We start from the raw sequence: 13,385 nt of genomic DNA, 5'->3' as shown, positions 1-13,385 counted from the left end.
AGTACTTCAATCAGAGATCTCACTTACGTCTTCAATTTCAAATTCTACACTTTAACTACTGTAAAACCACAGGTAATTTTCATAATGGATTTGTATTTGTGTATACTATATTTCTTTTTCCTTTGTTTTGTTTTCATATCTGTACTGCCTTAATGGTTTGATGATTTCTACTGTTTAAGAAAAAAAAAAAAAAAAAAAAAAAAAAAATATGATATGAAATGGGTGCTGATATGAAACAAACTGAAGTCCTGATCTGAATCAAATGATTCGTGATCCACACTATGAAGATCCGACCTAAAGCAAGAGATTCACAACCCCGCTCTGAAGTTGTGATCTAAATTGAACGATTTACATTTTGCGCTCCAAAGTTCCGATGTAAAGCAAATGATTTGCGAACCTGCTCTGAAGTTCCAATCTAAATCAAATGATTCGCAATCCACACACTGAACTCCTGATCCGAATAATGATTCGTGAACATTCATTTCGGATCAGGACTCAGAACGTGGATTGCGAATCATTTGATTTAGACCAGGACTTCAAAATGCGTATTGCGAATAATTTGATTTGAATCATTTAATTAGCAAAATGATTCACGAACCCGTTCCGATCTAAATCAAATGAATATTAAGTAATGCTATTTTCAAGGGGTTTTCAGGCCTAAATTTTTAAAAAGTCAAATTCGAGTAATTTAAGCACCTTGTATGAACCCTAAAAAAGGGTCCATTTTGGTTATGTCAGTTTTAACATTTAGAATATACTAATGATACTCAATGCTGTTTATGTAGGCACCTCACTAGGTTTCGAGATACAGCGTTGTTTCTTCTGTGGTTTGTCTTACCCGGTGGGGAAAGGAGGGGCAGATTCTTGCTGGCCTGGAGCGTCAACATGGACCACAGCAAAGTGCTGGGTGATCTCCTGCATGTCCTCGAAGTTAAACAGTGTGTTGAAACATGACTTATCTGCAAGGCAAAAGAAAAACAACTTCTCAAACATGTTTTCCACAAATAATTATCAAAGAGAAAATGTGGTAGCCTGCATAACCGAATCATATGCATGTGCAAACTTTGCATACCGTCTCTATTACTGTGATCTGTTTTTATGTAATAGTGCACAGTCTCTTGCTGTTTGCACTGGTAACTCAGTATGCACATATGCACTTTATGTAGCCTGCATATAAATGTTAATCCTATTTTAGTTTTTATTTTTAGATTCATTCTTTTTTAGCTTTTATTTACCTCGTTGTTTTCTTGTTTAGTCTATTTAATATAAATTACGTAGTTTAATTTTGTAGTCCATTGTTGTCTTATGCAGCACAACACTTTCATTTCACATTTCAAGCTGCATAGAACTAAAATGATAAAACCACTCTGGCTCTAAATAAAAATCCAAAATTAACTGAGCCCACATTCTACATAAATTTTTGTCCACATATTTTAACTACTGTTTCCTCTAGACATGATTAACCACCATCTGTGCCCTGCAAATCAGTTTTCTGGCTGTCAGTTGGACATTAGATGATCATAGAGAAAATGCATTGTGTTGATGTGGAACGAAAATCTCATATGTCCTGTACTACATTTGATGAGGAATGAACTAGGCAATTCCTCAGTTATACTGTAGCATATATAGCATGAATGTGTTATATGAATGTAATCTGGATGTACTACATTAGTTGTATTGTCATCTCCATGTAACACATGGTGTCAACTGACTCTTTGCAAAAACCTGCCTCCCTTAGTTACTGTTGCAGCGTCCGAGAAGCCGTGGCACTACCATGCCACACACAAATGCATTGTAGAGCAAAGAGGAAACTGACAACGCACTGACAGACAAGACAGAGCAGGTTGCTTTAGGTATGAAACAGTCACCACTTTTAAATTTAGTAATTTTGTAATATATTCAAACAATACAGTTTTGTGGCTCTTTAATGTGTCGTGGCAGATCACTGTAGCGCCTCAGTTCAAGCAGCACATGAACTGATCACCTTTTCCTTCTTACTAATTACAACATGAAATAAACATGAACGAACATCAGAAGGTATCTTGTTTCAATCACAAAGATGTTAGTACACAACATTTTTCAATTTCAAGTCCACTGACTTGGTTTGTTTGTCAGACCAAAATGTCAGATTCAGTGTTATGATTGGTTAGTCCACCTGTCAATCAAACTTCTGGCGAGGGGTCAGTTGGTGTAGTGTCTCCGCTGCGGTGTCAACTGACCCTCTGCAGGCGATTTGAACAATCGACGCCAAATTAGCCAGTTTTGTCTGACAAACAAACCAGACAGGAGACTAGATTGGTGGACTTGAACTTGAAAAGTGGTGTACTGATGGCTTTCTGCAGTTGAAATCGTTTATTTAATGCTATGCAGCTGAAGTCAAAAGTGTACATACACCTTTCAGAATCTGCAAAATGTTAATTATTTTACCAAAATAAGAGGGATTATACAAAACGTTATTTTTTATGTAATACTGATAAGATATTTCACATAAAATGTTAGCGCACAAGAGAAAATAGTTGAATTTATAAAAACGATCCAGTTCAAAAGTTGATTCCTAATATTGTGTTGTTACCTGAATGATCCACAGCTGTGTTTTTTGTTTAGAGATAGTTTTCATGAGTCCCTTGTTTGTCCTGAACAGTTAAACTGCCCACTGTTCTTCAGAAAAATCAATTTTTGTGTATTTGAACCCTTTCCAACAGTGACTGTATGATTTTGAGATCCATCTTTTCTCACTGAGGACAACTGAGGGACTCATATGCAACTATTACAGAAGGTTCAAACACTCACTGATGCTCCAGAAGGAAATGCGATGCATTAAGAGCTGGGGGGTGAAAACTTTTGGAATTTGAAGATCAGGGTAAATGTAACTTATTTGGTCTTCTGGGAAACATGTAAGTATCTTCTGTAGTTTCTGAAGGGCAGTAATAAATGAAAAAAATATGATATTTGGGCAAAATAAGAAAAATATAGGGTACAACGGGGCTAAAAGCACCCCCTAAGAAAAAAATGTGAATATGATTGCAGAAAAAGACAAGTTGTTTATTTTGTTAAAAAATCTCATAAATGTATGAGGTGGCAAGGGGCACCAGCATGGGGTAAAAGGCACACAGTATTGATACAATCAAATCAAATGTATGTAAACTTTTGAACAATTTTTATGAATTCAACTATTATTTTTTCTTGTGGACTATATGTATTTTATGTGAAATATCTTATTCAGGTCATTACTTTAAAAAAAAAAAAAAGTATGATCCCTCTTGTTTTTTTTAACATTTTGCAGATTCTGCAAGGTGCATGCAATCTTTGACTACAGCGCTACAGCGATCTGTCATGACACATTAAAGAGCCACAAAATGGTTTACCACCTATCTTCTTCAAGTAGGTGAGCTCTATAATGACACATTTTGCCAGAGAAAGACAGGAACTTTGAACATATGGGAGGACTTACGGTTGAGTCCGATGTCATGATAGGTGAGAATGACCGGTCTGTTGCCTTTAGGAGTCCCTCTCAAAGTCACATGAAGGACACCGTGAGGAGTCTCAATGTCATGCTCCTGCAACCAATCAGATGATGACATGAATTAATAACAGAAGTGCAAAGGAGCTCTTTGAAATCATTCCTGCAATGTCTGCATTAAACACAGATGCAAATAATTAAACTTAATCTTTTTAAGAAAATATCTGCTTGGTCAGTCAAAAGGGATCTCTAATCAGGTGAAAGTTCATAATTAAAGGTTTTGTTTAGCCCATTTCCAAATAAATGCAAGACAACGTCAGTTTCACTGTGGTGTAGGTTTTGGCCCACCCTTGATGCTGTTTGTTGTTGCACATCACCACAACAACCACAGCATTATACGTCAAAAAAAAATCTGTTGCGTCGGACGAAATGGACACCTCAGCTAGAAGACACAAACAGGATGAGGCTTGAACCACAAGAATGAGGTGAGAGGCTAACAGCACAATTCAAGGACAGACGAGCAGCAGGTCCACCTCTAATCTCATTCCACACACAGCGTGAAGTTTCATTACCCTGGACCAAAAGAAACAAAAGCAGCTCTGACCTGCTCTGGAGGAGACAGACATTGTTTTGATGCAAACCTGCAGACTCCACACACACAGAAACACAAGTCTATAGTGACCTTAACTGATGACACAACATGCACATTTGCTAATACAACCATTTCTTTTTCTACACAAGTAATGTCTCTGATAGTGATGTCTTAAGATCTAGAAATCATGCTAGCACCTGACACCTGAAGCAAACCACAGCAGCACCCACTGAAGGCACCAGACTTAAAAATAGACGAGGCGGTTATGTCGGAGTGTGCACAAACATATTGCTCTCCCTGACATCTCATGTTAGGTGACTGTTGTTTGATCTCTTGATGTAGCATTCAAACAGTCTCCAGAAACAGGTGTTTCTACAGTGCTGCAATTTCTACACTGGACGTGTGCAGCACATTGTGACATGACAAAACGTGATCACTCCCTTGTGTAATCAAAGCTTTCTACAATGGAAACAGCCGTTGAAATGTGCCATCAGTTGGCGGACACCCAGTTTCTATTTGACATACTGCACAGCCACTCGCCCATCTCAAATAAAATGTTTTTGTCTAAAAAAAGCATCTGTAAATTGGCTGCTATGCATTTTATGTGTTTCTATACCTCTTGTTGCGATGCTAAAGGCTTATAGCTTCTGGCCTATTCATTTGAACACATTAATTTATTCAGGTACAGCAATAGCGATGCCTTTATCCATATATTAGAGATTCCCCGGCTGGAACGTCATCAGTGTTATCTCTTTGACGCTTATGTGGATTTTCTGCACGAGGGTGCCCTCTGGTGTCCAGTATGAATGAAACCCATCCTATTTTATGTAAAAATCTGAAAAATAATACCTCTCTCAAAAGAGGTATACAATAATCCATGCTTTGTCCAGTGTACAGATGTTTACAGGAGTATTTTGTTGTTAATTAGATGCAATAAAACACTGATGTGGCAAGCTTTTAGAACCGAACCGAAAACCGTGGTTAAAAACCGAGGTATGCATTGTCGCATCCCTACTATTTATGAGGAATATGTACTGTTATGGATGTGACAAGCAAATAAAAAAAAATGCTTTAAGAAACTTTAAGAGAGACCTCACATGGATATTTGAACCACCAAAAGCTGACATCTGTGCTATCAGTAGAGTAAAAACCTTTGGTTACAACTTTATTTCTTCATGGTAAGTTTGACCCTTCCATGGAATTACCCAAACAGCAACAATACAATCACTTCTGACACTGCAGGGTCACTTTCTATTGGTCTTTTCTCAATCCAAGAACCTACTGCAACAAAGACTCTGTTACCAAGACAACACCACACCACAGCAGCAGGACAGAAATGGAAAAGCAGGCAGTCTGAATCAAGCTAAAGGTAGATGTGCCTGAGGGCAGCTCAGAAATGTGTCATGGATCTGTCAGAGACGGCAACGCTCTGATAAGGATGGAAGAAAGAGAACAAGGTGAACTTAATAAAGAGGTTGGGCGGCTGTCAGTGCGGTATCTGTTGTAGAGCAGAGTCCAAATCTCATTCGAGCACAAGTACCTGTCTTCTGTTTGTCTGCAAACAGCGGAGACAAAAGCAGCTATTAAGATAGGGAAGTTAGTACACCTGCGCACAGATTATACAAGGCACTCAGAGATTTTTTAGATCTGTTTAAAAGTAAAACAGTGAAACAGTGATTGAAATGGGCAATCCTGAAAATTCTGTCATTGTTTACTTACCCTCATTTCATTCCAAACTCGTTAGACCTTTGTTCATCTTGGAACACAAATTAAGATATTTTTAATGAAATCTGAGAGATTTCTGATCCTACGCAAACACTACATTCAAGGCCCAGAAAAGAGTGCCACGACTCTTGTGAACATACACTGAAGACTGACACGGAAGAAAATAAGTTGTTTCAAAAACTTGTTTTTGTTTTATTTGTGCACAAGAAAAATATTCTTATAGCTTCATAATATGATGGCTGAACCACTGGTGTTACATGGACTATCCTTACTACCTTTTTGGGCCTTGAATGTGTCAGTTGCATTGGTGTCTATGCAAGGTCAGAAAGATTTAATCAAAAATGTCTTAATTTGCGTTCCGAAGATGAAGGTCATACAGGTTTGAAACGACATGAAGGAGAGTAATTAATGACAGAATTTTTATTTTTAGGTGAACTATCCCTTTAATTTCAGAAATTGAAGACGTACAGTATGTGGCCTTGCAAATTCTGATTTCACTTTTCTCAAGTTGCTTCATATATATTAATATAAAAAAAGTTATTTTAAAATTACTTACAATATACACACACATACACACATACATACACACACACATATATATATATATATATATTTTTTTTTTTTTTTTATTTTTTTTTTTTTTTTTTATATAATGGGCACACAAACTGCAAATTAAATTAATTCCATTATTATCAACAATATTTTTTTTATTAATTTATTTTATTAATTTTCTAATTTAGTTTTATATTATATTTACATTATATTATAAATATATTATATTGTTACATAGATTTAATTATTATTATTAACACTTCACATGTATGCAGTTGGCAGATTACAGTTATTTACAGTTTGTTGATGCTATAAGCACAACACAAATTATCATTATTATTATTAGTAGTAGTAGTAGTAGTGCTGTCAATCAATTAAATATATTAACTAATTAATCATAATTAATTTCTGAAATTATTCATGAATAATCCCACCTAACATTAAAGTTTTTAAAAACACTTTTATATTCCAATATTTTCACATTCAATCTTCAAATTACTGTAGAAACAACAAAGACAGTATATTATCAATATTTGTTAAATTCTTTTTATGACTGAAGGTGAGCATTACTGACTAATGTCAATATTACTGATGTCTCTAGGAAATTGTTCTTTTTTCCCTAATATTTAACCACTGACTATAGCCATTCAACATTACATAAGGGTAACTGAGAGCTATCAATTTGAACATTCATTAGACTTTAAAAAATAACTTCTAATTTAAGTAAATGTAAAACAATCTTCACATAAACCAATTATTTACCTGTGCCCTTCAGCAAGTAGGAAATATACAGAATTCTAATAAAGTTATCAATAACTAAATTAAAGGTAAATGAATCCTTAAAGCTACAAAAGTTACTCATTTCCTCTTTTTTCTTTTGTTCTTTGATTAACAGACATCAGAGCAGCTGGGTTATTATCTTATTTGGCTGCTAAATTTGTTTTTATTGACATATAGCGTCACATCATCTCATCTGGTACCTTTTCCACACTTGTTTGACTAGCACCTTGCGCTAAAGTGCAGTTGGAGTGCGCGTCTGAAAAGTCTCCTGTTTCATGTGCTTGTAAAGACGTTCTGTCTCTAAATAAATACAATGTGAATGGGGTGACCAACCGTAGCCCCGCCCCTGTGTTAAATATTTTTAATGCCGTTAAACTGGAAAAATTAATCACCTGCGTTAACACTAATTTTGACAGCACTAATCAGTAGTAATAGCGGTAATAGTATTAATACTTTACAAAAAGGTCTGATTTGTTAATTTAATAATGTTGTAATAAATACTGTAAAAGTATTGTTTATAGGGATGCACCGATACCACTTTTTCCAGTACTCACCCGATACCGATACTTTTATTTTTGGTACTTGCCGAATATGAATAAGAATATGTATAGTGTTAGTTGGTTAACTTCATTTATCATATAGATACAGTCAAACCAAAATTTATTCAGATACTTTTTCTCACATTATCAGACAACATTTCCCACATTATCACAGTGTATTTGCTATAGTTTAGAAAATGGTAATAAAATATGACAAGAACAAATTCAGCTTGATAATGTCAGATAACTTTAATAGAAAAGTATGTAATTAATCACAATCAACCAAAAAGTATTCAGTCAACTGTTAATATGACAATATTTACACAATTATCAATACTTCATCTGGCCACCCTTAGCCTCAATGACAGCCTGTAGTCTCCTGTGCATGCTGAACCGGGTTCATGCAAACCTGAACTTCAAATTTTTGGTCCCAAATTATCAATTTTACACGTAGTCTACTCTATGAAGAATTATAATATGTCACAACTGTGTCCTGCACCCAGTAGTTAAAAAATAAAAAAATTAGGTGGTGTATATCTGGTGTCTGAATAATTTTTGGTTTGAACGAACCTTTAATGTGACTCAGGAAGAACGAGTCATCTTGGGAAGTGATTCGTTCATTCGCACATGCGCAAAATCCTATTAGGTTCTGTAGTGGAATTAGTTCACCTGTTTCGAGTCTTCGGGTTTTTTGAGTCGTTCATTCATCTTATGGGGCTGTCACGTGATTAACGAAAGACTCAAACCCGAAAACTTGTCAGATATGAAGTGAGGTGAGCTAATCATAGACTAAAGACCCAGGTAAACAATGAATTCAAATTTTCTGTTTCTTATAGCATTATAGTTTTGTCTTGTTTGTAGTGTGACCAACATTTGTGTAAGCAGTAGATGTGTTAGGAAAGTAACGCATAACATTTTAATTATATTTTGCAAAAATGAACGAAATGACTTGGAAAAAAAGATTCCAAAAACTTACTTGCACTTTCTTAGTCTTTGCGCGTTCGCTTTGTAAACACTGGGTCTGTAGTTCGACTTGATTCAATAGTAGTGTTGTGAACTCACATCCCAGAGCCTGCGCTACTCAAGCTTTTGTGATTAAAAAGTATAAAAAATATATATATATTTAAAAAAAAAAAAAAAAAAAAAAAAAGACAGATCATTTCAAAGAGCCTTCGATCTCAGCTGGGATCGTTTAGAGCCCTTTGAAGCTGCATTTAAACTACATTTTGTAAGTTCAAAATCAGGGCATCAATAAGTCCATTATATGGAGAAAAATCCTGAAATGTTCAAAAAACAATTTTTTCACGACTGAAGACAAAGACATGAACATCTTGGATGACAGGGGTAAGTAAATTATTTGTGAATTGTTGTTCTGGAAGTGGACTTCTCCTTTAACTAATATAGCAAACTAATGTTAACAAATGAAACATTATAATAATTTTCATAATTTTTTAAAATTTATGTAATTTATGCATATGGCAGATGCAGTATTAGCATCATGCTCTATTTGTAATAATAATAATACAATAACAACCATAATAACAACAACCACAATAATAATAATAATAATAATAATAATAATAATAATAATAATAATAATAATATAACAATAATAACAATAATAATAATAATAATAATAATAAAATAATACAATAACAACCATAATAAAAATAATAATAAAAAAAAAAAACAACAACAACAACAACAACAACAACAACAACAACAACAACAGGGGTGCAAATTACGTCAATGGACACATTTATGGAAAAAAATAGTTGCTTCCTCTTTTTAAACCATCCCTCCGCAAATTTAGTTCTGGATGTGAGGCAAAATATTAAAATGCACCATAAATTGGCCATAGTGCATCAAATAGTACTAAAATAATCTTGAAGCTCTGACTCCACCCAACAGAGTAGCCATCATACAACATGCTTTACTATCATCACCCTCACCCTCACCCTCAAAGGCCTCCCTTTGACACTTACAGACACATGAAAGCAATGACAGAGCACATATACGCAAACAACCATCAGACAAAAGGCAGATAACGCCCATCGATCACCCACACTACCTACGACACGACTCAAACTCCAGCAGTCACGCGCAGACGTGAGAACGTGAGCAGTTCACGTCTGCAAAGTTCCCGCTGGTGCTGAAAAGCAACAGGCTACTCCGACATAAAACACTGTTTCGTTAACACTCACCACACTGGTCAATGCACAGGAAACCTGGTTGATGTCCAGCACTGCCGTCATGTTTCATCCAGCGATCACAGAACAGACGCTTTCTCCTGTTCTCTCTTCTCACTCTCCTCAGAGAGAGGGGCGGTGGCACGAGGTAAGGGAGGGGACAGCCACGATTAACAGAAACAAGAAAGACAGCAGGGCAGCCCGTTGCTTTGAACGCCCACCAATAACGAATAAAAGGCTTTTTTTCCCCTCAATAGAAGCCGACGTTGGTAAAACAGACAGAGGATAAGAGAGGGATCCAAAGAAAATGTATAACTGTGTGTGTTTGAGAGAGAGGAGGGCACTCGAGCAGTTCTAATTGGATTTACAGGGTCAGGTGGAGGGGGTGGGGTGTGTAAATCTCTGCTTCTGTTTCAGCGGGTGAGTTGATAAGGGTGATTTTAGGGAAATGTAATTAATAGAGGTGGATAAATCCATCCAAAAGTGAACGCGGTAACATCCAAGCTGCTGTTGCCATAGTGACAGGCATGGACAACTCCATGTGGCAACAATGCATGCATGAATATTTCCAAATGTCTCTGCTGTTGTGGTTTGAGATAGAAAATGTGAAAGGAGATGATATTCGAGGTTCTGCTGTGAGAAATGCGATCGTCTGCCACGGTGTAGACTTGTAATCCTAAGCTTAAGCTTTTCTGTTTTTCCTGTCTGGAGAGCGCAGCCTGGCTGTAGCTCTGGGGAACTGTGAGGAGGAAACGGGAAGCGGTGCTTCCAATTTAACGAAGTCTAGACAAGATGATACAAGATGATACTACAGGTTTGAATATCTCAAACATGCTGTTTGATAATCTCAGAGACATTAGTATACAATACCATTTCTTGCATCAAAGGCTTATGATGACATTTTTAGGCACAATATCACTCTCTGTAATCACAAAGATTCAAACACATTTAGGTGACTGATAATTTTAAGTTTGACATGTGGCACAGGTTACTTCTGACCACCCTTGTGTACTTGTAGTGTTCTTCAAATCTTAAAAGTCATGATATGTACATGTCTTGTAAGTGTTTAGAGAAAATTTAATAAAAAATAATATTTTAAATATAAAACAAGTATTTTCAAAAAAATGTGCCTGCAATCAGTGTTAGGGAAAGTTACTTTCAAAAGTAACGCGTTTCAATATTGTGTTACTACTAATTGCATGCAAGTCACTTTTGCATTACTTTTTGTCACCTAGTCTGGGCTTGACTATTTGTTTTGTTTAATAACAAAGAACCCAAAAGTTATATTTTTGGCAACTGTACAGTAAAGGCCCTTTCACACCAAAAGTGAAATTATTAAGCCTCAGGCTGAAGAAAATACCTCTGCACCTCATTCCCAATTTCTTTTAACATGAGACTGGAGAGGTGTCAATGAATAAACGGGAAAACTTGCATTACTTGTCTGAAAAAGTAACTCGGAGATTATCATAAATTTAAAAGTAATGTGTTACTTTACTAGTTACTTAAAAAAAATAAAAAAATAAAAAAAAATAATAAAAAAATCAGATTACTCACATTACTTGTAAAGCGATACCCTCAGCGCTGCTTGCAATTAAATGACCACATAAGTGTATTTTAATGACCTTTTTTAACAGACTTAAGTGTACTTTAAGTTTTACTAATATAATTTTTCATTTCTAAATTTCTAATAACACACTTGTAACAGTGAAGTTATATATAATTTAGTTCATTTAAAATAAAGTTTTAACGAACTAATTGGTTTAGTGTGCAAAACAAGTGTACTTTAAAAGCATGACAAAAGATTATTAAAACAATTTAAAATGTACAATGTGCTTTAAAGTGTATTTTAATTTAGTACATTAGTACTTGTCTGTACATTTAACCATTTTTCAAAAATTATTACAAATTAAAGATAAAGATTACTTAAAGCACTCTAAGATTCCATTAAATGTAAATTTAAACTACAATCTATTTTAATTTAATTGCAACTAATATGCAATTAAAGTATCTGAAAACACTGCATTACGTTTACATGCAATTATATTATTTTAAAGTACAATACTTCCATAATAAGTACTAGGGCTGGACAATTAATCAAAGTAATCGAAATCAAAATTCTGAACTTCTAACCGACATAATTATCGGAACAAAACAATTGTCAGAAAAAAAAAAAAACGTAATTGTAATCGAGGTAAAATGTTCAATCAAGAATTGGATTTTAGCTTGTATCATCCAGCCCTAATAAGTAATAATTTAAAAAAAAAAAAGATTTTTAAAAATTGCATACTAAGTAAACAAATCTTAATGAGTCAGACATTTGTCTTGGCCAGAAAAAGCTGCCAAGTGAACAAGAATCTCTGAACATGAAGTGACTAACAAGAACATATTTTTGTTTTTATGTGCCGTTTATAGGCGGGTAAATCTGAAATGGATAACAGCACAACAATAGTGTGTGGAGTAATACACTGTGGCTCCAAATAACAGCACAGCTGTCTCCCAATTTGTATGTCTAAAATGGATGAGTACAGTATCTCACAGACATAATGCAGCAATTAAGCAGAAAAAAAAATTAAAGATATCTACGTAAAGGAACACTCGCCTTTTATGAAAATAGGCTTATTTTCCAACTCCCCTAAAGTTAAACAGTTGAGTTTTACCGTTTTTCGAATTCATTCAGCCGATCTCCAGGTCTGGCGGTAGCACTTACAGCATAGCCTAGCATAGTTTATTGAATCCGATTAGCCCATTAACATCTCGCACAAAAATGACCAAAGACTTTTTATATTTTTCCTATTTAAAACTGGACTCTTCTGTAGTTACATCGTGTACTAAGACTGACGGAAAATAAACAGTTGCGATTTTCTAGACCGATATGGCTAGGAACTATACTCTCATTCCGGTGTAATAATCAAGGAACTTTGCTGCCGTACCATGGGTGCCGCAGACGCAATGACATTACGCAGCGCCTGAAAATAGGCTAACTTCCGTCAACATAACCAACGTGACCACCTGCTTGCACAGGGAGACTATTTTCAGGCACTGCATAATATCATTGTGCCTGCTGCACTCCTGTTTAACTCTAGGGGAGTTAAAAAAAGTGTTCCTTTCAGTACAGTAGAAGTCAAAAGTTTGCATACACCTTGCAGAATCTGCTAAATGTTAATTATTTTACCAAAATAAGAGAGATAATACAAAATGCAAAAATGACCATGTTCATAAGTTTACATACATATACAACTGTTACAGAAGGTTCAAACACTCACTGATGCTTCAGAAGGAAACGCAATGCATTAAGAGCCGGGGGGGGTGAAAACTTTTTGAATTTGAAGATCAGGATAAATTTCACTTATTTTGTCTTCTGAGAAACACACAAGTATCTTCTGTAGCTTCTGAAGGTTAGTACTAAATAAAACAAATATGATATTTAGGCAAAATAAGAAAAATGTACACATCTTCATGCTGTTCAAAAGTTTACACCCCCGGCTCTTAATTCATCATTTTCCTTCTGGAGCATCAGTGAGTGTTTGAACCTTCTGTAATAGTATGAG

At 35.2% G+C, this 13,385-nt stretch overlaps 1 protein-coding gene across 3 annotated transcripts in view; it reads right to left on the bottom strand.

Moving 5' to 3' along the window:
* ndrg3b (ndrg family member 3b) overlaps positions 1-13,385 on the bottom strand; it is a 78,161-nt gene that overhangs the window by 20,750 nt on the left and 44,026 nt on the right. For 2 of the 3 annotated variants that reach the window (XM_051096096.1, XM_051096097.1), the window contains exons 4-5: positions 3,452-3,557; positions 839-959 (exon numbers count right to left, since the gene is read on the bottom strand). In XM_051096096.1, coding sequence (XP_050952053.1) covers positions 839-959; positions 3,452-3,557 — 227 coding nt within the window. Of the gene's footprint in view, positions 1-838; positions 960-3,451; positions 3,558-9,852; positions 10,143-13,385 lie in introns of those variants that run through there. The other variant, XM_051096098.1, reaches the window with a different exon arrangement.

This window comes from Labeo rohita, chromosome 23 (genome assembly GCF_022985175.1).
Source record: "Labeo rohita strain BAU-BD-2019 chromosome 23, IGBB_LRoh.1.0, whole genome shotgun sequence".
NCBI lineage: Eukaryota > Metazoa > Chordata > Actinopteri > Cypriniformes > Cyprinidae > Labeo > Labeo rohita.
The sequence above is the reverse complement of the archived record's forward strand: the minus strand, read 5'-3'. Positions and strand labels throughout refer to the sequence as shown.